This window comes from Callorhinus ursinus, unplaced genomic scaffold, assembly GCF_003265705.2.
Source record: "Callorhinus ursinus isolate GAN/ISIS: 27379988/994484 unplaced genomic scaffold, GSC_fseal_2.0 scaffold24, whole genome shotgun sequence".
Taxonomy (NCBI): Eukaryota; Metazoa; Chordata; class Mammalia; order Carnivora; family Otariidae; genus Callorhinus; species Callorhinus ursinus.
Genome location: NW_027397086.1, coordinates 14,324,220 through 14,349,234, shown reverse-complemented (window position 1 = coordinate 14,349,234; position 25,015 = coordinate 14,324,220). Strand labels below are relative to the sequence as shown.

At 43.6% G+C, this 25,015-nt stretch overlaps 1 protein-coding gene across 1 annotated transcript in view; it reads left to right on the top strand.

Annotated features, from left to right (window-relative positions):
* Positions 1-16,118, top strand: part of PAPPA (pappalysin 1) — a 237,966-nt gene extending 221,848 nt beyond the window's left edge. Inside the window, exon 23 of the mRNA XM_025888575.2 lies at positions 10,610-16,118. Coding sequence (XP_025744360.1) covers positions 10,610-10,717 — 108 coding nt within the window. The 3' untranslated portion in view covers positions 10,718-16,118. The remainder of the gene's footprint in view (positions 1-10,609) is intronic.
* Positions 16,119-25,015: the final 8,897 nt, after the last annotated feature.

The following is a 25,015-nucleotide window of genomic DNA, read 5'->3' as shown; positions in this document are numbered from 1 at the left end:
AATATGCTTCCTAGTCTTTTTTTTTTTTTCCTTTCCTTTTCTACCCACATTATACATGTAATTTTGGCTTTCTGGGTTAAGAGATCCCTTCCACTTTAAATTGATGATCCTTCTTGTCGGCTGAGGCTGCAGAATGCAGATGGCCAAGCTTCCTTCGTTGAGTGAGATGCATGTTCCTTGAGCATCTGGGAGGGCTCAGCGCTGTACCGAGCTGTGTGCCCTGGGCAGAGTCTGGACAGACTGGCCCCTGCCCTTGTAAAGCTCGAGGCCCGTTAGGGGAGCCAGGTATCCAACCAGGCATTGTAGTACCTTTGTCAAAGGGCAGCAAAGGAAAGGAGCAGGATCTTATGGAGACCAGTGTGAAGTCAGGGAAGGCTTCCCTGAGGAAGCGATGTCTACACTGAGACCCAAAGAGTGAGTAGCTTTCCTGGAGAAGGTGAGTGGTGGTTGAAGACAGGATGGAGAGGCCTGGAAGCACTATGTGGGAAGTGCGGATGACAGAGCCTGCTGCCTTCTCTTCTGGTGCAGATGGCTTTGCCATAGTTCCTTATTCACAGTGTTTGGGGTTTTCTTCGGATTTGAGATGCTTGGGAGTCTGACTTCTGGAGGAGAAAGGGATCTCAAATTAAACTCGTACTTCCTACTATTTAAATTCCCCAGTTTAACTGGTAAATAACTTCCAGCTTCTCGAATGCTTTAACACTCTCTCTTGTATACGCCCAACTCCACTTCCTGCCATAGACTGGTTTATCGAGACAGCAGGTAGAGAAATAGAGAATGAAAAAGGCACCCCTAAGTGAACCGCCGCAACTGTCAGACATCCTGCCAGACACGTGTCCTCCATCACCTTCTTGAATCCCCGTGGCAACTCTGACAGGTCTCTGTTAGCCCAGTTGCCCAGGCAAACCAGTTTGGGCTCAGAGCACTTGCAGGATGTGCTTGAGTTCACTTGGCCACAAGTGCCGAGGCCCAGATTCGAGCCCAGGCCTGCCTGACACATGAGCCCAGCTCTTTCTTGTGCATGGGGCCCAGTCCTCAGTGTGCCTGGGCCTAACCCTCCCAGTTCTGGTTGGAGACAATTCACCGTGAACCCCGACTGCCAGGGAACCTTGGATGGGGGACCCCTCGCCTTGGCCAAGATGAAAGCAGCTTTTCCCAGCAGCAAAGACAGGGTGGGGAATGGTTGAGGCTCCCAGCCTTGCCAGCCATCCCTGACATCCCAGACAGCAGTTTCCTCTGAGTGGAAAAAAGTCCTGGTTTCTGTCTCCAGCTTCCCCAGCAGAGAGCCTTTTACAGCAGGAGAGGGGCCAGGGGCTGGCTTCCGCCCTCTCACTCCCTGCTCCGTACCGCTGGTCCTGGTCAGTTCCTAGCTGAACTCTTGGCCCCAGGCACCCATCGTGGGGAGTTCCCTGCCTACAAGCACACAGCCTGGCACTCAGAAGCTCACAGGTAGGGCAGATCTGCTACATGCACCTTCCACAGTGACGGTAATGTCATTAATGGAGCACATACTATGTGTCTGGCCATGGTTTAGAGTCTCTGTGCCTCTTGTCTCACCTTGAGACCCCAGGAAAAACCGGACAAGGTAGACGCAGTGGAGGCTCAGAGAGGTGAACTCCCTTGTAGGAGGTGACAGAGCTGAGTGTAGGATTTAGGATTTCCTGGCTCCGAATAATAGTCACTACTACTTATGGAGGGCTTACGATGTGCCCTGCACAGTGGTAACTGCTTTTGCATGTGCCGTCTCTTTTCCGTACTCCGTCACCCTATTGTAGGTGCTGTCCTGTTAGCTTCATTTTATAGACAAGGCAGCTGAGGCTGAGAAGGGCTGAGGTCCCACGGCCAGCAAGTGGTAGAGCTGAGAGGGAAACCTCGTGAGCCTAAGTCACGAGGCAGTTGCCTCTAACCCCTATTCTGGACATCTAGTCGTAATGAACTTGCATCTTGCCCAGGCATTTTACCCTTCCCCTGGTGGGTGGTCTTCTTCCTTCCTAGTGCACCTGGACAGGAGTCCCGGGTCTGAACTCAAGGCCAAGGGGTAAGCACACAGCATCTTCTCCCAGATGTCCTTCTAGCGAACTCTCTAACTTAACCTCTTCCTAGTCTCCGGGGCTCAGGCCTCCTGGTCACTTGGCCCAGAATGATGTCTGTCTGCTCCCTTCATCCTTCCTCCCCTTGTTGGTCTGTCCAGACGCCAGCTGTTCCCCACATCTGCCTTGTGGGGTGACCTGGGCTCGGCTGGCAGACAAGAGCAAGACAGTGCAGGAAACTCAGTCTGACAGCGGTGACCATTTTCCCATCCAGACACCTGTCTGCAGTGCGAGGCAGACAGGAAGGGGTGGGACTCAGCTTCTCAGTGTGTCAGTTTATTATTTTCCTGTTGGAGCCTTGAGGAGTCTCGAATACAGAGATTTCCAGAATGGTTGCTTCAATAATTTACCCTCATAACAACAAAAAAAAATTAATTTATAATTGGAATCATCCTAAGGAAGCATGTGTTGGAGGTTTAAGGGAAGAAGGGGAAACAGCCTTAACTTATTCAACATAGCAAGGTTTTGTAAGGCGTGGTGGCCTGAAACACTACTTATGGTCATGTTTTAGACAGCTGCTAAGAGACTGATTCTGGAAGATGTCTGGGAAGTTGGGGTGTAGTCCCAGTTCTGTGACTTACTTCTGTGACCCTGGGCAGGCCAGGCTCACCTTTGGTTTTTATTTCTTGACACTTGGATGATGTTCATGTCTAAGGATTCTCCATCTGGCTTCCTGAGGGAATTGGCCATTGGTGAGAACCTGAAGGCTATTTGGGGCAGAGACCAGTAAAGATTAGGAAGAAATTAATCCCAGAAATGTCTCAGCACAGGACGGCATGCCTAACTGATGACATTAAGTGTAGGGTTGTAATATTTATTTGCTAAATCTAAGTGAAAACGTGGTTTTGTAGGGAAGGACATTATATCCAAACATAGCCCATTGGTCTAAGGAGTCTAGTCATTCTAAAAATCCTTAGATGGACAGCAGCCTTCTATGCTGCTGGGTGGTCCATGCTGAAGGGTTGGGTATTGGGCTGCAGAGTTGGTGATGTCCATCAATGGCTCTTAAATCTCAAATTAGCAAACAGAATGGTCTTCCTAAAACAAGTCTTGTGGTATCACACCTCTATGCAAAGCCCTTAAAGTGTCTCCCCATTTTTCTCAGAGTAAAAACCAGGCCTCCCAATGACCTATAAGGTCCTATGTGCTCTGCCTACCTCCATTACTTCTCTGACCTTACCCCCTACTATCAGAACCTTCCCTCACTTAACTCCAGCTGTCCAGCCAGGTGTCCTCCTACCTTACAGACTTTGTCACTGGCTCCTCCCTTAGCCAAGAACATTCTTCTCCATTCATCCACATGATTCACTCCCTCTCACCTCCTCCAAGGCTTTGCCCAAGTGTCAGGTTTTCAATGAGCTCCATCCTGACCACCCACCTTACATTACCCCCGGCACTCACGCACCTATTTGCTTTGGATTCCACTTTTCTTTCTTTCATAACCCTGATCACCTTGGCACATGCTATAAAATGTATTTATTATTTCATCTTGCTGATCAAAAGAAAATTTCATGAAGTCAAGAACGTGCATCTGTTTGTTCAGCGATGTATCGATAGTTCCAATGCTCCCCACTGTTGAGCACCTGCTGTGGGACAGATACTGTTCTAGGCCATGAGCAAGATGGACCTGGTCCCAACCATGCTGAGTTCATGTCTTGTGGACTAGTGGCCACATAGTTAGAGTATATTAAGTGCTGACAGAGACAGAGCCAATGAGGAGAGTCAACAAAGCTTCCTGGAGAAGGAAACACCAAAGGTGAGGCATGAAAGGCATAGTAGGTCTTAGCTAGGTAAAAGGAGTAGGGAGTGAAGGACCAGAGATTAGGATGCGAGAGAAAAGAGTGTTTCTGGCAGAGGGCACAGTCTGTGCAAAGGCCCAGACATAAGGAAGCATATTAAGGAAACCACAATTCCCTGAGTGTGGCCAGAGCACAGAATGAGAGGGGATGTAAGTAGTAAGAAGAAAATGAGCCTTGAGCAGACTTTTAAAACCAAGCCAGAGAATCTGAATCTTATCCACACGGCGTAGGAGTGTTCAATGATTCTAATCACTGAACTAGTCTAGAGGATCCTAGAAGGCTTCCTGGAAGAGGGGCTAGACATGTTTAGCTTGGAAGATTAGTAAAAGACAACAGGAAGATGACTAAACAGACTACACTAATTCCTCCTTGTCCCAAAAATCACTGGCTTCTGGAGTGTTATAATTTTTCTCTATTTGAGGTGTAGCTTTGACTTTTTCATGTGGCTGAATTAGACACTCAGTTTGATCCTACAAAGGGATCAGACCCTTCTATCCCCCCAAATTGTCATCCTCATAACCACTGTCAACATCATGACCACCATCAACACCAACATCACTGATCTCACTGTCACCCTCATCACCCATCACCATTTACTGAGCATATATTACATGCCATGTACCATGCTAAGTGCTGTACATGAATTTTATACTTTACCTAAAATACTTTCAATGGGCAGGACTGGTATTATCTCCGTTTTACAGAGAAACTGAAGCCCCCCCAAAGGAAAGTAATTTGCCTAAGGACATACACTAAGTCACCAACAGGGCAAGGAATCAAACCCAAATCTCATTCCCTTTTCTCCACCTTACCCTCCACATGAGCACTGTTTCCACATTTAAATTGGAATACAGGCCTCTGTATTCATGGACTCTTCCATGCCCTGTGCCAGGCATGTATCTACCCTACCTCCAAGGAGCTCACAGGGAGTCCTTGTACTTGACATCACACCTTGGTCTACTGGATCTCATTAAATCTTTCGATCAACACGATGAAGTCCTTGGGACTCAAGAGTGGTTAAGTGACTTGCCCAAGCTCCCACAGTGGGCGGGTGGACAGGGAAGGCTTTCTGACATTTGGCATAGGATGTGTCTTGCTCCCCACACTGCACACTCTGCTTGTGACCTCCCTGTTGAGTCTGAGTCAGAATACCGCCCCTGCCAGCGTCAGAGGACCTGCAGCCAGGGCCTTGTGGTGCATTTGCCTGGGCTGCATTCCTGAGCAGCTCTCTCACACATACACAGATGGAGGTGTTATCCTGGGCAACTCACCCAGAGGAGAAACCCCTGTGCCTGAGCACCATCTCCAGCCCAGAGGAAAAAAAGGAGAGAATCCTGGCCTTTAGTCATTGACCTGGGCTTATTGACAGAATCCTAGAGTGGGTGGCCAAGCCATTTATGGGGTAGCCTAGCCACACGGTGCCGAGAATCCCAAATGTAAACTGGCCACCACAGCATTTGTGCTGTGGGTGGTAGGTTTTCTTGGGAGGCCATCTGTGGGAGAAGGTAGGAAGCTGCTTGGGGAATCAGGGAATCTGGGAATTGGGCTCAGAGCTGACTTTACCAGGATGTGGCCCTTTTTTCGGTGTCTCAGTTTCTTCCTCTTTCAAAAGGGGACCTTGACTCCTGCTCTGCCTGCCTCCTGGGGCGGGGGGCTCAGTACCAAGGCGTGGTTACAAACAAGGATGCAGATCGCAGGCCACCTGCCAGCCAAGTGACTTATCTCTGTGCATCTTAGTTTCCTCTTAAGATGTAAAATGGGGCTAGTAACAATAGCTACCTTATTAGGGTTGCTGGGAAGAGTGAGTGAGATAATGCACACTGGGTTAATTCAGCCAGGCACATAATAAAGGGATAAAAGGCTATTGGCTGTTAAAAAAAAAAAAGAAAGCAGTCAGCCTGGCCAGGTTGTGAAGGAGGAGCCTTCTTATTCTTGCTGGCTGAAAAGCTCTCGGTGTTTGGAGTGGACTTTCGAATCCTATGTCATCTAGTTACTGATGGGTAATGAGGCCCGGGGCAAGTTTGCTTTGTTCTAAATGTTCTGAAACCTCTATTTTCTCATCTGCAAGATGGGTTGCTAACAACAGTAGCCTCACAGGGTTGTGCAGAGTGGACTAGCCAGGAGGTAGGAATTACCCGGCACGTGGAAGGCCCTCAGGAAGTGTATGTGTGTGTATGTGTGTGTGTGTGTTAAAGTGGTGTTCACTGCTGTGCACCTGCCTCTTCCAAGTCAGACCGAGGAACACCTGGGAAGTGGCTAGAGCTGCTAGTCTCTACCCTTCTTTTCCCACTTGTAGGCCCCTGAATAGGGAGGAAGCTTGTGACAAAAGGAGACCCCAGGGCTGGCTCTGAACAGGCAGTTCGCTAAGACACCAGAGGCAGGGAGGCGGAGGAAACAAGATGCTGTACATCTCCTCTGCACTAGGATCTCCGTGAGCTGGTTTGGAGACATTACTTCATTGACTCCTCACCAGAATCTGGTGAGGTCTTTCCGAGGACCCTTGCCTTACAGATGGTTAAGATGAAGTCCCCAGGGTGCCAAGGACTTGCCAAAAGTCAAGCAGTGCCTATGTGGAGCCCACACCTGAACCCAGGCTTGTCTGCCTCCTAAATTCCTAGCAAGGGCTCAGTAGATGCAGCTGCATGCACAAGAACGCAGTGAAGATAGGAAGGCTCCAGATCTGCCTCCTGAGACCAAACCTTCTAGACTTTGTTGTATTCTGATCAGGGTTCCTTCCCTCAGTTTCCAGACATGTTTCTCTGGGAAAATGTTGAAATTGCCGTGGTTGACTTGGGGAAGGAAGAAAATGGTCATACCACACCCACTTAGCCACGGTGGCCAAACTGGCCAGAGAAGCTAACTGGTGGTGGAGCCCTCCCAGCTGATGACTTTGGAGAAGCTGAAGGACCTGGGGATGGCAGAAAGGGGAATGGTGCAAGACAGGGTTTGTGGGAGAAAGTCTAAATTCCTACATCCTTTCTGGCCAGGGCTTTGGCCTTCTGCTTTTTTTCTCAGACTGAGAAGGCTTTTCAGACAGATGGGAAGGTAGAGACCATTAAAATTGAATCTTAATGTACAGGTAAGGAAACTGAAGCCCAGAGAAAGGAAGTAACCTGTACATAGTCACGTAGTAAGTGAGGGCAAGAGCAGAGGCTCCCTGCCTTCGATCTGGGTATATATTCATGCATTCATTTGTTCCTCCATTCATGAGTCCACTGAGGGCCTGTTATGTGATATATAAAGACCTAGGTCAACAACAGACAGGCTCCCTGCCCAGACTGAGCTGGCATACAAGTTCAGAGCATTTCAGCACAAGAAGGGCTTACATAGGATGCTGTGATATGGAACACAGGTGATGGTACCATCTCTGGTCAGACCAATGAGGGAGGAGGTGACACCTGAGATGAGACCTAAAGAGTGGAAGAAAAGCCAGCCAGGAAAGAGGAGTGAGGGCAGAGGAACATTAATGGCTGGAGACTTGCTCAGGTGGTGGTTCTCTGTGTAGGCTGTTCAACAGTGTTGTGCCAGCCAACAAAGGAAAGGCCAGACTCACAGAAGAGTGTTCATGTAGAAGAAAGCAACATTAATGATCCACACAAACTCCTGAATGGGTGTTCTATCACAGAAAGCCTTATCAGTTCAGTAATTCCAGTTAATCTACCAAAGAATTATGTTTTACTTTTGTAAGGTGTACAACAGTGATCTATTTTGGTGTCAGTTTTTCAAAAAAGTTTTGATTATGGGCAAAAAAAAAAAAAAGTAGGAAAACACTTGGAGTATTTGAGGAACCAAGAAGTAAACAAGCCACAGAAAGTGAGGAGAAGGGGACCAGGAGAGGTCCAAGAAGTGTGTGTGATCAAATCATGCAAGGCCTTGATCTCATGGTTAAGGACTCTGGGTCTTATTCTAAGAAGTCTGTTCAATTTTCGCCTATGTGAGGTGCAGCAGAAAGCATGAGCACTAAATCAGATGTGAAATTACCTCTAATGGGTCACAGAGATGGAGAGAATTGTGCACAGGACGTTAGAGGTAGCTGGATCATTTTAATGTTAGAATGTGGGCAGGAGAAGAGAACAGATAAAGGAATGGGTTGAGTTGAGGACAAAGAAGCTGCCGAAGTCAGGGAGGTAGGAGAGAGGGACGACAGGCAGCAAAGGTATGACAGATGGTGAAATGTGAGCTGGTGGGAAATTTGATTCAGCACATATGTATTCAGCATCAAGCATCTCCTGAGTGTTAGACCACGTGCTGGGGCTTCTGGGTATTCTTGTTTGATCTTCACAACCATACGAAATACAGTGTTTTTAAAAATCACCCTTTTATAGATGTAGAAACGAAGGGTCAGGACAGTGAAGAGATTTTCCCAAAAGTGTTTAGTGACTATGAGTCAAGCAAGGATGCCAGTCCAGGCCTCCTGGCTCCCACAATGGTACTCTCCCCACTTGACCTCAGTTATTAACTTTGGACTTGGCTCTGCCATCGGAGCCCCCCCTTGGAGATTTCCCTCTCTGTCTCTTCCAATTCTAACATTCTCTGCTTCTCTTAGAGATATGGAGGTTGTAGAAGAATACTCTAGATTAGAAGGCACAGCCTCCACAAAGGCGGGATGACCAGGAAGTAAAGTAGTTGTAAGCAGGACAGTCTGTGAGAATGCTTCCCGTTCTTGGGAACGCCTTATGAATTTAAGTTGAAAAGAAAGACGGAGTTGTGCTAGTCATGAATATAATGAAAGGGTCAGTAAGAGATGGAGAAATGAACAGACATTCATTCCATTCGATGGCTCAGGCCCTGAGAAAACGAGAATGAATAAGACTGACGTGGTTCCTGCCTCACTGAGGGAGAGAGATGAGGAGATAGATATCTGTCATTTGATTGACCTATGTGCGGAGCATATGCCAAGAACTGTGCATTACATGGTTTTCGTCTATTCCCTTATCCTTCATCACAACCTCAGGAGGTATATGCTTTCATTATTCCCATTTAATGAATGAATTAACTGAGGCTCACAGAAGTCCTCACATGCTCAAGGTCACAGGAGTAGGTGAGAGAGCTGGGGCTTATACTTCAATCTTCCTTTTTAAATCGTTGCAAAATTGCGGGAGGGAGAGAGGTTGAGAGGGAGGGAGTAAAGGAAGGACAGGAGGCCAGGAGGCAGAGAGAAGAGTTTGATACAGAGAATGAGTCCACAAGCTAGGAGGACAAAGATGTTCTCTGAGACGGTGTGAGCACTTGGAGACCCTGCCTAGGCAGGAGGCGAATGAGGTCATTAAATCCATCTGCGCAGATGGGGACCCTCTGGGAAAAGTTATACGCAAATATCATGATGCAATGAGGTGCAATCTGAAATCCACTTGCGTTAGCTCAGGCTGGGGCTCAAGCAGGGACTGCACTGTGCTCTTTGGAAAGATCATCTGCTGAATGAAGAAGACATTTGCTCTTTCTCTCAGTTTCTAGAAAGGAAAGCCAGCTCAAGGTCACAGAGCGTATGAAGGGATGGACGGGGACCAAAATTCAGGCTTCTCCCCCACGATTGTTTTCCTTAGAGAGAATGCATATGCTTGAGACGGGGGAGAGGCAGAGGGAGAATCTCAAACAGACCCACACCCAGCTCGGGGCTGGATCCTGAGATCATGACCTGCGCAGGAATCAAGAGTCAGATGCTCAAACGACTGAGCCACCCAGGCGCCCCTCCCCCACTTAAAACATGTTTAAAAATTTTTCCCAGCTTTCATAATATATGTGGATAACCACATTGTATACCTCTCACCCTTTCTTATTCAAAATCTGCTCCTGAGAGCCTTCAAACCAAACCTTATGCAAAATCTCTGTGTGAAATGTCCCCCACCAAGAGCTCAGGCCCCCTGGAAAGTGGTCTGAGCTTGCTGGGACATGCTCTTGTTGTTTTCATCCTTGCCTCCCCAAATCAAAATTCCCAGCATATGTCTGTCTTAAAAGATAACGCGCCTGGGTGGCTCAGTTGGTTGGGCGGCTGCCTTCGGCTCAGGTCATGATCCTGGAGTCCCGGGATCGAGTCCCACATCGGGCTCCCCGCTCAGCGGGGAGTCTGCTTCTCCCTCTGACCCTCTTCCCTCTCATGCTCTCTATCTCTCATTCTCTCTCTCTCAAATAAATAAATAAAATCTTAAAAAAAGAAGTTTAAAAAAAAAGATACTTTCATGTACTTTCTTTCACTTGACCACCACAACGGCCCTATAAGTTAAGTATTCCATTGTGCCAGTCTTATCAACCAGCTCTGGTACAGTACATTACACTTTTCACCCATGATTTCCTTCAGCCGTTAGAGTTCCCAGGGCAAGGTGGGGCTGGTAGATACCAGTTGTACAGCTGGGCACCTGAGGCTCAGAAGTAGCTTGCCTATTTTAAATACCATGTCCGTCATCTGTTACTTTGGGCAAATGCCTGCCCCTTTCAGAGAGCCTCAGTTTCCCTGTCTGTAAAAGGGTGATTGTCCTAGTACTTATCTTACAGAGTAGCCTGACCCATCATAAATGCCCTCAAAAATGAAAGTTGCTATTCTAATGATTGTGATAAAAGTTATGACATGGCTAGCAAGAAGCAGAGGAAGGACTTAAACTTGAATCTGCTGCCGACACCCACCCCCCAATCCAGTCATTGTCCTCCTGCTCAGCACTGCTTCTCTGAAAATTACTGCATCAGACCCAACCACCTGGCTCACCTCTTCTTTCTCTCTCTCTGCAGGTCACCCCCTTCCCTATGTCCTGTGACCTACAAGGTGACTGTGCTTGTCGGGACCCCCAGGCCCAAGAACACAGCCGTAAGGACCTCCGGGGATACAGCCATGGCTAAGGAAGGACAAGGAGTTGACAAAGAATTCCCAGCACCAGGACTCGCATCCCTTTGGTATTGATTTCACAGTCAGCTGCTCAACGGAATGGCCTCCCCACACCAGGGATCCTTAGCACCCAACCGATCTGCCTTTAATTTCACCCAGGAAGGACTTACAGTAGGGGCGCATGAGCCAAGTCTCACCACGCTGGATGATGGAATGGAATCCCATCCCAAAGTCTTAGATGGATTGCAAAGATGAGTGTGCAGTCCCAGAGCCTAAAATTCTCATTTGTCACACAACCACAACAAGAAACATGTTCTATATTTAGGAGTGTGCACATATGTGGTTAGTACACATGCATGCATACACACCCAAACAAACATCTGCGTGAGGACAGTTTGGGAGACTGAGCAGAGAGAAACTGGAACACACTCAGTCTTTCCTTTCCCAAGCTCCTAGCCAATACTGTCCTTGGGAGAAAGAGAGTTGCAGAAACTGCCAAGGCCAAGTGTTGAGATGTCAAGATAGCTTGCACTCTGAGGCTTGGAACATGTAGGGCATGCACAGTCGTGCAGTCCTTTGGGATTAGAAGTGAATGGTCTCTGATCACCTACCTTCTAAGGAAGTAGGACCCAGGACGAGGTAAAGAATCCAAGGTACGCAAAGCCCCCAAATTCTTCTGCTGCCATGGGGGATTTTACCCCACCTCCAGGGTTTGCGGCTAAGCTGGAAATGGCATAGGGTTGCAGTGTCAAGGTATTATAACAGCCCCCTGCTTGAGGCCATAATATCCCTCCAGAACCCACCCATTCCCCAAATCTTGCCTTGGGACCACATTCGCTGCTACTTTTCCTGCTGCTCTATCCTATACATTGAGTACCCCCAAGATGGTAGGACTAGGTTAGGAAAAACCCCACACAACCAAACAGTCTGCCTTAAAAGTGACCCACATTTTTCCACAGCTCCTCACTTCTTAGCCCTTCTGCAAGAGAAAATTCCTCATTGGCCTACATGGTGAGAAGTTAAATCCCCCATGGGTGGGCTTCTCATCCTGGAAGGGAGTAGAGGGACTGGAGATGCTGAAACCCTCACTGAGAGTCCAGAATGTCTGAGCCAGTGTTAGATTTTGTAATCAAGTGGACCAGTGTTAAATGTCTGTGATGTTGGGGCCATCCAGAGACTGCCAGGATAGTGGGGACTCTTGAGTTATTAGCCTCATCCAAGCTTTTCTGGCCCTCCAGGCTAGGTCAGGCTTTGGTGCTGAGGACTTTGCTGTGGCCCTGAGCAGCTATAATTCTAGGACAGAGAATCATCTTGGGCATGATCCATCTAAACTATGTTCTTGAGGGCCATCAGAGAGAAGCCCGAGAGTTCACAGACTCAGTCCCCAACAACCCAACATGGTCATCATGTTTTCCACATCATCTTCCATCTACCAGGACTCCCATCCAGACCTGTGGTTGGTGAATCCTTCCCTCTTTCCCATGTTTAGCCTCCAAAACTTAAGAGGAAGGTAGTCCAACGCACGTGGAAGGCCCTACCTCATTGGGCTCCTCTTTGCCTGTGTCCCACCAGTTACTTGTCCACTCCTTTTGAATTAATATGGGAAGAAATTAACACAGAATGAGGTAGAGAGAATGGTCAAGCTGGACATAATTTCTGAGACCTGGACTGAGACAGTGAAGCAATGGGAGGGTATCATATAAAGACTGCTATAAATCAAGTCATCTCAAATCTAGTGAAAACAACCAACAAAAACAAAGCCTAGCATAGGAATGGGAGACCCCAGGCATACATGCTGACCCTCCTCATTCCTGCACCTGAGGCAAGCGCTGTTCATCAGTCATAGTCCTTTTTCCCTATGGGGACCAAAAATAACTTCAGGAACCTTCTTACTACCTTACTCCCAACAGCGATTACCTGCCGACCAAGAACACTTGAGAAGCCAACATACCAAAGTGCTTTTTGCACAGGTGCCCACAAATTAGGATGCAGAGCTTAGATTTTTGTGGCTCGTACCATATTCCAAACCCTGAGATTAGGTTCCAAAATGGAGAAGCTGCCACCATGGGTAAGGACAGGCTCAAGTCCTTTATGTTTCCTTCTTTTACACACTCATATCTCATTTCTATCCAGAGCACTTTCTATAGTTACCAGGGCCAATCCTTAGCAAAATAATCATAAAAATGGAAGAACTGATCCCATTTTGTACTCCTTCCAGTACCTTAGAACTCTTGCCAGCTAGTAAAGCCCTCTCTTGCCCTAGCTGAGTTACCAACGTGTGTGGTTAGCTGACAAGATATGAACTAAGAAAGGTAACCGTGTGGGCCCTCCCAGTTGCTCTGTCATACCAATCAGTAGTGCAAAAGGCCTTGGAGACCCAAAGACGCCATCACTGATACTGGGGTTGCAGGAACCACAGAAAAACCTCACCAGCTTCCCTTCAGTTGACTCTCATCCTTTCTGCCTTCACCCTCACCCAGTCTGTGCTCACACTCTCCAGCTGAGCAAAGCTTCCTAGAGGCTGACTTCTATCTTCAGACCCACAGATTGAGTCAAGCAAGGAGCCACCCAGTCTCCTCCTGACCGTCATTTAAACCTGTTACTCATAAATTCATATTTGCCAAGGATATTAGGCAAGACAGGCTACTTGACGGATGGCCAGCCTCATGCCCACATGGAAGGCCCTTCTCAAAACTTAGTGAAAGAGACTCCATTCTATTCATGCAATGCACTGATTTCTGGCTTCATTTTCTTTCTGGGAATAAACTCATTGTCGTATCCCTTCGATTATCTCCTGTTTAGGATCATGGAGTACTCACAAGGAGGCAGATGTGAAGCCCTGTTGTCTATCAGCAGCTCAGGGGCCCTAAAGCAGTTGGGGGTTCTGGGTCTGAAGAAGTATTAGCCTGTTGGCAGCAAGAAAGAAAAGATGAGGAAGACAGTTCTCCAAACCCTGTTTTGGGGAGCCGTTCCGAGCCACAACCCTAACTGCATGCCCAGAGGACTTGTATTACCCCCATATTCTGTGCCAACCACCTCTTAAGGGAAGACAGGCCCTGGCAAGTCCCATTTTGGTGGCTGAATTAGGGTGTTAAGAAAGGGAGCGATCAATGGTCATAAATAGCAGGGCTTTGAAGATGGAGGGTATCGGCTGCTACTCCTGGCTTCAGCATGTTGAGTTACTGCCTAGACAGTTCTCTTGGTCTTTTTTCCACCTTGGCCCATGCTTACATGCTATTTGTTGAAAATAATTCTTTGAGACAGATTTCAGCTACCTCCCTTCCAGGTTCAATTTGACTTGGTTGTAACTGTCAATTTGTTATAGGTCTTACCTGTGTTTTAAAAAGAAAAAGAAAGAAAGAAAGAAAAAGGAAGGAGGAAAGGAAGAAAGAAAACCATAAATCCAAGTTAACAGTTTGAGGTTTTTGTGGCGCGCGTGTGTGTGTGTGTGTGTGTGTGTGCGTGTGTTTTCTGGAACTACTTCAAATGGGAAAATAAAAAGGAGAAATTGATGGTAACAAAGCTGTACAGATAGAGATTGATAGAAGACAAAGAGATGAAAAGGAAATAAAAATGCATGATTAAAACTAAGAATTAAAAAAAAAAACAAAACTATTTTTGTGCTTGCTAAAGGGAACTATTTATTCTACAGGCTGAGTAGGTAGACACAAGCATAAAAATTTCCCTAGAAGGAGACATAAAGCGGGATTTTATAATGCTGTTATTTTCTGTACATTGTGATAGGGTCCAGGAAATAAGGCATCTTTCCCCTTGATTTGTTGTTGTTGGGGGAGCATTTTGTCTATATGTTTGGTGGCAATCGGTGTTAGTAGGGAGTGGGGAGGGCTTGAAATTGGTTTTACCTGATATTAAGGGGACATAGTGTGTTGTGCTTTTCACTTTATAAAATGTTTGTATTTACCAGTAGAGCACTGGGCTTTCTAAAGACTGCACTTAGAATCACACTGCACAGTCCACTTTCCTAAAAAGCTGCTACACGACCAGACAGGTAATTCCCCTGGTTTTTGAGAAACGACACAAAAACAAACCAAGCAAAACAGCAAACATAAAAACTAAGTAGCAAAGGAATAAAAGCCTGTTCTTTTTAACTTATTCAAGTTTTGCCAAATTCCTACCAATTGATCTTTAAAAGAACTGTAATGATAGCCAGGAGAGGAGTTATGTCTCTAAAGAAAGAACCTGGAATTCTTGACGCCAGGCTGTAGTTGGCTAGTGATCTTGAACAAGTCAACAAAGAGCTTCTCCATTTGCCTCAGTTTCTCCAGCTGCAAAATGGGGATGATATTACTTACCTACCTCACAGTGGGATGGCAGGGGATGGTGAGGCCCTGAGGTTCTAAAGGGGCTGTGGCAATCTGTGAGAGACACAAAGTCCATGGGTTACTTTTTCAAGAATGCACGGGCCCAGTGGCCATCTACACAAGACAGGGAGTGCTCATCAGATATTTCAAGGAATAAAGCTGGAGCTCCTGGATTTTATTATCCACCTTAAGAGAGAGGCTTGTATTTGGGAATATTTCACTCATAGGCAAACTGGATTTTTCTCCCCCTATTCTGGCCTTTACCAGTTCTAGAATTTTATTAAAAGCCAATTACATCTTCCAGTGAAAAAGTCAGTTTACTGTGTGGTCTATTCAAGACTTATGGGCCATTTCCAACTTCACAGAGGAAGGGAGTCACTAAAATCTCTTCTCCTTCTCAGACTTAAAATTCCACATTAAGTGTTCCATTAAAACAAGATATGGCATTCTGAGTGCAAACAACTCGGGGCTTCTTAAACTAATACACCAGCAGTCAGTGAGGAGAATTTTGAACAATTCTTGAGTTGCTTTCTTGGGTCTCTATAATCAATAACCTGTCCGCAGATATCTATCTATATAAAGATATTATATATAAATATAAATTTACATATATATGCACATGTATATATAGTTGTACATATATGTGTGTATATATATACTTAAATGTAATATTTACAAAATAAAACTGTGATCTCGTCTAGAGAAAATGTATTCATATTACAAACTGCTCTTCCATATTTATGTATCATATTATACCTTTTTATTATTGTTATAATTATTATGGGTATTTCTAATTATTATGATGTTGAAATCTGTTTGGCACCTTCTGGAAACAACCAAAAAATGACTCTCCATTGAAGTGCTTACAATCTGTTCTCATGAGAATTCTACTGGCCTACTACTATAAAAAAAAAAAAAAAAGAAAAAAATCTAAACACCAAAAACAAAACACAATTCCAATCCTTTTTCTGTACCTCACGCGCATAAATTTGCTGCTCCTATTTTGGGTTTTATTTTTTTTCCTGTTTATGTGTTTTTATGGATCTAAGTTAAGTCTTTCAGCAATATATAAAATTGTAAATAGTAAACTTTATTTATTAAGAATGTCATCTTTTTTAATTTATATTTACACAATTGTTCATCTAATTTATTTTTTCTATACGGTTTTAAATACTCAGACATATTTTGCTGTTCGTGATATTTTTATCTTGTTCTTGTGGATTTGTTTTTCCATACTGTTTTCTCTGGTCTCAATTACAGGTTGGATCTCACACACACACACACAAAAAATGATGTCAAAGACAGAAATATTTTGCCACTGTTGATTACTATACCTTAAAATTCTATATTATGAAAATATATAATAGCTTGTATGCTTCAATATGTAGCAGTGTGGTTTCTGTCTGTCGGGGAAATCTAAAGGACTCTCCTATGGACACACTCATATGCAACGGAACCCCATGGCCTCAAATGAGAAGATCTATGGTAGCATGAGGTTGAATTTAATATACGCCCAATCTTCTACACAAATAGCCCCTGAAAAACATCTATATTTTGCATATACAAAAACTGAAAAAATATTCTTTTTTTTAGTTATTATCTTCATTTTTTTATTATGTTAAAAATATTCTTACATGTTAAAAAAAAAGTTCAGTTTTCGGGAAACTGAAACAAGTATCAGTACCAGCTCTATCCGGCCTTTTGGATGCTATCTTCAACGATGTACTTCCAGCCTATTCTTTATTTTCATTTTTTTCTTGATAATTGAATGCTTAGTCATCTAGTTCATCCAATGAACCTGCAGCTGAGGCTGAAGTTTTGCTGTTTTTGATCTGCCTCTCATTTTTCATCATATCACCACTTAGTAGCCATGTGATCTTTGGGAAGTTTATTCAATTGCTTTAAGATTTAGTTTTCCCATCTGTAAAATGGAAATAATAAAGGGACCCACCTCATGATGTTGTTGAAGATAGAATTAAATGAGATAACTATGTAATGTTTTAGAACTGCAGCAGACACAGAGTATATTAACTCTTGTTATGATGATGACGAGACGGGTTGCTCAGGACGGCTATTCATAATACACGAATTTTTCTGAGATCTCCTTATTTTTTAAGAGAATAAAACCAAGATATACCAAAGCATTCAAGCACTTGGCAGAGGCATGGCCACGGAGTAAAGAGCTCACCAAACACTGAGCTCTTGGCTGGCAGTACCACTGTGACACAGGTCAAAATATGTACTGATCTGCCGGTACGTCAGCATTTTGAATCTGAACAAAAGGGCAGTTTGGGGACATCCAGGTGAATTATAGGAAAGGGTATGTAGGGAAGTCAAGAACTACCCATGGTAGATTTTCTGGACTCTCTACAAACAGAATCCACTGAGAGACAGGAGGGGGGGGCACCAAAGATAAAATTGAAATTATTGCTAAATGCTGCCAGATAAATGGTTATTTCCAAAGAGAAATGGTGATTAAAGAGAACATTTTACTCAGTGCTTTTCAATTCACTGTGAAGACTGAAACAAGATTTAAAGAATAGTTTCATGAAAAGAGGCAAATATTTCCCAAAGAGAGAAGAGAGAAAAAGTCTTCATATAGTTTTTTGGACTCCTTGGTTTTGTCTGCAGAGACAAAGCCATGGGGCAGAGATTTCTCTTGGTAGATAGAAGATATTAGTTCTAGTGTCTTCTCACTTCCTCCTCTAACCGTAACACACACACATGTACACAGTAATGGAGAAAGTTCACTGGGCTTTAGTTGCTTAATCTGTCAAATGGGAAAATGACTCCCTTCTCACTTCAAAACATGCAGAGACATTCAACATTTACATCTATTTATATTTGTCACCCACGTTCTAGAGCTTACCCTTTCAGGCTTACAGAAGAGTTGACCATAAAGTAGAGCTCCTATTTGACTTCTTTTTAAATAAAGAAATATGTGGGACTGGGAAATCTAGCGATTTTCTAGGGTCAGCCATCAGGAAAGTATAAAAACCTAAAGCCATGTGATCAGTTTGGAAATTCAAATAATATTCCTGATGACCCCTCAGTGGTTTGTTGTGGTGAGGTTGCAAGATCAAAGTGGAAGGCTTTGGAAAAGGGTTTGGGGATGGGATCTGGAGTCATGACTATTTATATGCGGTGCTGTCTTGGACAGTTCTCTACCTGCTCAGTAGCCTTGTCTGTAGATGGGATTCATCATTTCTGTCTTAAACAGGCTGTCCTCAGAAAAAAGTATCATAATTTAAGTAAAGCACTCTGCAGGGGGCTGCTATATAGTAGGTCTCAGTACATGTTGCTTGTTGACTCTTTTGCCCTCCCCACTTTTCCACCCCATCCTTGACTAAATATGGTTCCCATGGTAGGCTGCACTTTGCAGAAAGGGAGGGAAAGTGGTACACCCAGCCCAGCTCCCCAGTATTTATGTGGAAAAAAAAATATGCACCACTTCCACATCACCAAGACTGAAGTTTTGCAGTGTATTCAACCTGCTTCCATCTCTATGAAATGATCATTCTCAGTTACAAGCCCAAGAGACTGAACAGGTCCATAGTAAAGACCAATGAAAAATTAAAATCAATATAATTCTTCTCTCTAGCTTGTACTTTAAAAGGTTAACCACAAGAGCAGAAGTGGGGAAGGGGTGCCTTTCTTTAAGACAAAGAAATAGATTAGCTTCTCTTTTATTTCTCACAAAAGTACGGTGATCTAGGGATCATTAGTCCCATTTGCACAGATGAGAGAACCTCAGGCTCAGAGTTTAAGTGAATTTTCATGGTGATGGCCCCAAAAGTCAAGTCCCAATCTTGTTGAGGTGTAAACACTACATTACACTGATTCTCTCTTCTGATGATTATCTTAGGTCTATTTGGGCTAAAAGCAGTATTATTTAAATACTCCAGGGATGGAAATTGTTTCAACTTAACACAGATTGGTAGTGATTGCAAGGATGGGTTGAGAAAGGTTTGTATAATGCATCCATCCGGGCTATAGGGGAAAGTGTAATATGACCTTGGGAATGTCATCTCATCTCTCTGAACTTGTTTCCTCATCTATGCCTTCCTATCATGGAAATGAAAGGGACAGTGGCAGTATAAATGTTCTAGTTGCTTCTCTGTGTTTAGTAGAGTTTCTTTATTTGTCAAATGTAAATTGAAGATTGGGTGGGGGAGAAGATTCTCTAGGGCTACAGCTCATGCAAGACACAGAGCCCCCTCTTCTGCCTCCCTGGTCGGTACTCTCTCCTTGACCAGGATGCCTCTTGTCTAACTTGATGAGAGACATCATCATCTTTGTACTATCTGGATCCCCTTGAACAAGTTACCAGTTTGTACCATGACTGGTGTTAAGTGCTCATTTTTTCCCCAGAAGTTTCCATCCAGGACTACTAGAGTCCTGTTTCTTGGAATGACACTGAACTTGTCTCAATCCTATGAGGAGAACAAGTTATGTGCACTTCTCTAGCTACCCTATCCTCTCCTGACCAGTTAGGGTGGAGAAGACAGCCTATATAATAATCTTTAAAGAAAGTTCCATTTAGTGAGAAATCACCTTTATCCATTCTTTAATTTAATCCTAACAGCAATGCTGTAAACACATATCTTTAAATCCATTTTATGGATGAGAATAGGGATCCATAGAAATGGGATTAATTTGCACAAATACACAGTGAACAAGTAGTAGAGCCAGGACTTTGGCCCAGGCGTGTCAGATTCCTAAACCCACATTTTTATTTCTTATGTTGTCCTTTCTTCCTATCATAATACAAATGGGAAAAGGTTTGTTCCAGTACTGACACTAGCTAGAGCAAATTTCTTTTCTCTGGTCCTCAGACTTCCCATTTGCAAAATGATAGTATGAACTAAGGACCTTTCCATTTCTTACAGTTAGTGATTCTGTGACGGATAGTCTCAAAAGTTCTGGACATAAAGGTAGAGTTTATCTGAAGTAAGAGGAAGAGAGTATTTAAGCTAGAATTAAGTATTCTAGTTCACTTGTAGAGCTGCTGCTTTTGAGAGCATAATTTATGCCATCTTTGGAAAGGATCAGTGTTGGTTTGTAGAATGAAGGAGCACGGTCCACAGTTGGGGGGAATCTGGGCTGGCAGTTAAAGCACTTAGTAGGAAAATGTTAAGTTTATTTCTAGTTCACTCAATTTCTGCATATCTACCTTTTCCACTTCCTTACTTCCCATATTCAATAAAGATAGGTAGAGTATCTATTCATAAAGAGAGGCATTAAAAAGGATTCCTAGTATTTTCCTGATTAAGAAGAAGCTATGACAGTATCTAATGCCAAAGATAATGCCCTAAGACCCAGCAATTCCACTTCTAAGAGTACACCCAAAAGAAATGCATACATATATTCACCAAAAGCAACTTCCAGAATGTTTAGAGTAGCACTACTAATGACACCCCAAACTTGGAAACTCACCAAATGCCCATCAACAGTATGATGAGCAAATAAGCAGTATATGTTAATGCAATGAAATTCTATACAGCTATAAGAACAAATGATCTACAACTTTATGCAATAATACAAATAAATCCCACAAAAATGATGTCAAGCAAAAGAAGACACAAAAACTACATTCTCCGGGATTTCCATTTTATGAAGTACAAAAATAAGCAAAGCACAATTAATGGTGCTGGGGCAACTGCAAAAGAATGAAAAAGAATGAAATTAGACCCCTACCTCATACCATATACACAAATTGACTCAAAATGGATCAATGACCTAGATATGAAAGCTAAAAGCATAAAATTCTTACAAGAACACATAGGCGAACATCTTAATGACCTTGGATTTGGTGACAGATTCTTAGATGTAGCACCAAAGCACAAACAACAGATGAAAAAATAAATTAGACTTCATCAAAATTAAAAACTTTAGTGCCTCAAAGGACACTCTCAAGAAATTGGAGAAAATATTTCTAAATCATTTATAAAGAATATATAAAGAACTATTACAAAAAGACAAAGAACCCAATTGAAAATGGAAAAAAATAACTTGAATAGACATTTCTCCAAAGATTAAAGACAAAGGATGGATATAATAAAACAATGGAAAATAATAAGCGTTGGTGACGATGTGGAGAAATTAGAACCCCAGTACATTGCTGGTGGGCACATAAAATGGTACAGCCACTGTGGAAAACTATTTGTTGGTTCCTCAAAAAGTTAAACGTAGAATTGCCATATGATCCCAAAATTCCACTCCAATATATATGCCCAAAATAATTAAAAATGGATACTCAAACCAGTATATGTACACACATTTGTAGCTGCACTATTCATAATAGACAAAAGGTGAAATAGCCCAAATATCCATCCAACGAATGAAAGGATAAGCAAACAAAAGGACATTATTCAGTCATAAAAAAGAATGCAATATTAATGTGTGCTGCAAAGTCGATAAGCCTCCAAAATATTGTGTTCAAAGCCACTAACCAAAAGGTTACATATCATATGATTCCACTTATATGAAATATCAGAATAGATAAATTCATGTAGAAAGACACAGATTGATGGTTGCCAGGGGCTGGAGGAGGGTCAAATGGGGAGAAGATGTTTACTAGGTAAAGGGTTTTACTTTGGTGTGATGGAAATGTTTGGAACTAGATAAAGGAGGTGGTCTCCCAAGGTTGTGAATATATTCAATTCCACCAAATGTTCATTTTTTTAATTTTAATTTTTTATTGTTATGTTAATCACCATATATTACATCATTAGTTTTTGATGTAGTGTTCCATGATTCATTGTTTGTGCATAACACCCAGTGCTCCATGCAGAATGTGCCCTCTTTAATACCCATCACCAGGCTAACCCATCCCCCTACCCGCCTCCCCTCTAGAACCCTCAGTTTGTTTTTCAGAGTCCATCGTCTCTCATGGTTCGTCTCCCTCTCTGACTTACTCCCCTTCATTCTTCCCCTCCTGCTATCTTCTTCTTTTTCTTTTTTCTTAACATATGTTGTATTATTTGTTTCAGAAGTACAGATCTGTGATTCAACAGTCTTGCACAATTCACAGCGCTCACCATAGCACATACCCTCCCCAATGTCTATCACCCAGCCACACCAGTCAGAATGGCCAAATGTTCATTTTAAAGTTGTTAATTTTGGGTGCCTGGATGGCTCAGTCAGTTAAGCGTCTGCCTTCAGCTCAGGTCATGTCAGTGTCCTGGGATCGAGCCCCGCACTGGGCTTCCTGCTCAACAGGCAGTCTGCCTCTCCATCTCCCTCTGCTGCTCTCCCTGCTCATTCTCCCTCTCTCTCTCACTCTTGTTCTCTCTCAAATAAATAAATAAAATCTTAAAAAAAATAAAGTCCTTAATTTTGTTATGTGAATTTCACCCAAATAATTTTTTTTATTATGTTACGTTAGTCACCATACAGTACATCATTAGTTTTTGATGTAGTGTTCCATGATTCATTGTTTGGGATACTGCAAAGGCAGTCCTAAGGGGGAAATACATAGCCATCCAAGCCTCACTCATTAAATTATTTTTTAGAAAGAGACAGAGGGGCGCCTTAATGGCTCAGTTGGTTAAGCAGCCAACTCTTGGTTTCAGCTCAGGTCAAGATCTTAGGGTCTTGAGATCAAGCCCCACATCGGGCTCCCCACTCAAGAGGGAGTCTGTTTGTGGATTCTCTCTCTCTCCCTCTGCCTCTGCCCCTCACCCTGCTGGTTCTCTCTCTCTCTCTCTCAAATAAATAAATTTTTAAAAAATTAAAAAATAAAGAGACTGGAAAAAAACCAAATGTAAAGAGCAAAAAATAAATACATAAATTAACAACAACAACAACAACAATAATAATAAAGAGGAGAAGAAGGAAGATGAGGAGACGGAGGAGGAGGAGAAAAACTTCAGTGCCCTTAGAAGTCAGGATAGCCCCCTTTAACCTGTGGGATCCTTCAGAGATGTAAAAAGGGTAGTCACTGGATGGGAAAAGAAAGGGGGCTTCTGGGAGCCTAGCAATGTGCTGCTTCTTGATTTGAGTGCTGGTTACACATGTCTGAGTTTATGAAATTCATCAAGTACTTATAATAAGCATACATAGTTTTCTGTAGGTTTATTATGTCAATACCAAAGTTTTTATAAAGATTCACTGGCAAAAATGCTCCCCTAGAAGGAAGACATTTTTCTAGAATATCCTTCTGAAATGGAGTAAGACCCCACTTCATTTCAGCAGCATACACTGACATCCACATTTTCCCCCAAATTAGCAATGATTCTTTAAAGCACAACAAAGCTTGACTATACAATGGGTGGGGAGGGGGAGCAGGGTATTGTGGGAGATTGGGCAGTCAGGAGCCCTGGGCTCCAGCTCTGCTGTTCTGCTTTATAGTACTTTCTGACCACGGAGAAGCCACTTCAGTGCTGAACCTCAGGATTCCTCATTTGGGCACTGGGCATAATAATGACCAAGAAGATGATGAAATGAGCTAGTCTCAAACTGAATAATGGGATAGACTGCAAGAAATGTCATGGAGAAGAGGGTAGAAAAGCAGCCAAAAGAATGGAGCTCATTGTCTTGGGAAACACATCCTACCCCAAACAGAGCTAGAACAGTTTTTAATCTGCTTTACCCAAGGGGCCTCCATGTCACAGTAATGCACCTATGCCGCCATCTATTCTGTTTTGATCTGCCTTTCCTTCTCTTGCCTCATATCCTTGGGAGACTGGCTAAGATGTAATCAGGTCAAAGATTCTCAAACATTTTGGCCAAGTGCAATATTATATGAAATGCCAACAAGTCAAAAGAGCTTCTTTAATCAAAGAAGCCCATGCCTATCTTCTCTAACTAGCCCAGGATCACCCCAGCAACAACTCCCTAGAGCTTTGGGGTTCCAAAGAACCTGATGTAAACACAACTAACCTAATCTAGTTTATTTTACAGATGAGGAAATTGTCAGCGGCTCAGTCAGAACTTGGACTTGTCACTAGCCCAGAACCCAAGTAGAGGACAAAGTAGCATTGTTGACTAACTTGCCCTGCTGCTACCTGGGTCTTGAAGGGAGGCAGTCATCTGTGGGTTCTTGAAAGCCTGGGCTCTATGCCCAGAGATAAAATGAAGAGGGGTCTGGAGGTAGTCAAGGCCCTCAGTTTTTGAGATGCTCTGTTTCCCCTCTCCTTGAGGTGCAGCCTGGCCATTGTCCACTCCTGGGAGTGGGGGATTTCTTACTCCCATATTGCTTTAAGGCTGCACCATGCATATTCGAGCCTGGGCTACCTGCCTGGCTGAATGCTTTCATTTCCTTCTTTAACCTGTGGCCCAAGCAGAACTCTTCCCAGAAGATACAGAGATGGTGACCAAGTCCCCTGGAGAACGACTGGGTGTCAACTTGCTGAGATTATTGTACAAATAGCTCCTTCCATATACTCACTACTTAATACTTCACTAAATACATTTACTAACTTTTAAATGTAATCATGTATCCAATTAAATGTTGAATAATTGTTTTATTGAGCATTACTATGTACACTGCATTAGACTGAGCATTTATAAGGTTGCTGGTCAAGACCACCACTGTTATGGCCCTCAGAGTTTATCAGCCGACTAGAGCCAGAGGCAAGAAATCAGCTCATTAGAGAGCAGTGCTGTAAATGGGGGAAATCATCCCAGAGGGAAAATGGTAAATGCTGCAGGCACAGATAACAGAATGTGCAAAGACCTAGGGGGTAAAATAGGACATGGCTTGTTTGGAGAAAGCAAGTGTTCAGGCTACTGGGATCTGAACTGGGGCTAAGGATAACTGAGAAACCACATTGGGGAAGAAAGGTGTTGGCTGATACCAGGGAGTTATGTAGATAACAAACTGCCAAAAACTCAGTAAATGTGTATCTTTCTTTGGGTTCCTTTAGAAGCAAATCTTGAATCAAGGACTCAAGTACAAGTAGTTTATCTGGACAATGATCCCAGTAACCACCAGTAGAGAAGATGGGAAGTGAAACAAGAATGGGAAGGTAGCCAGGGTGCCTGGGT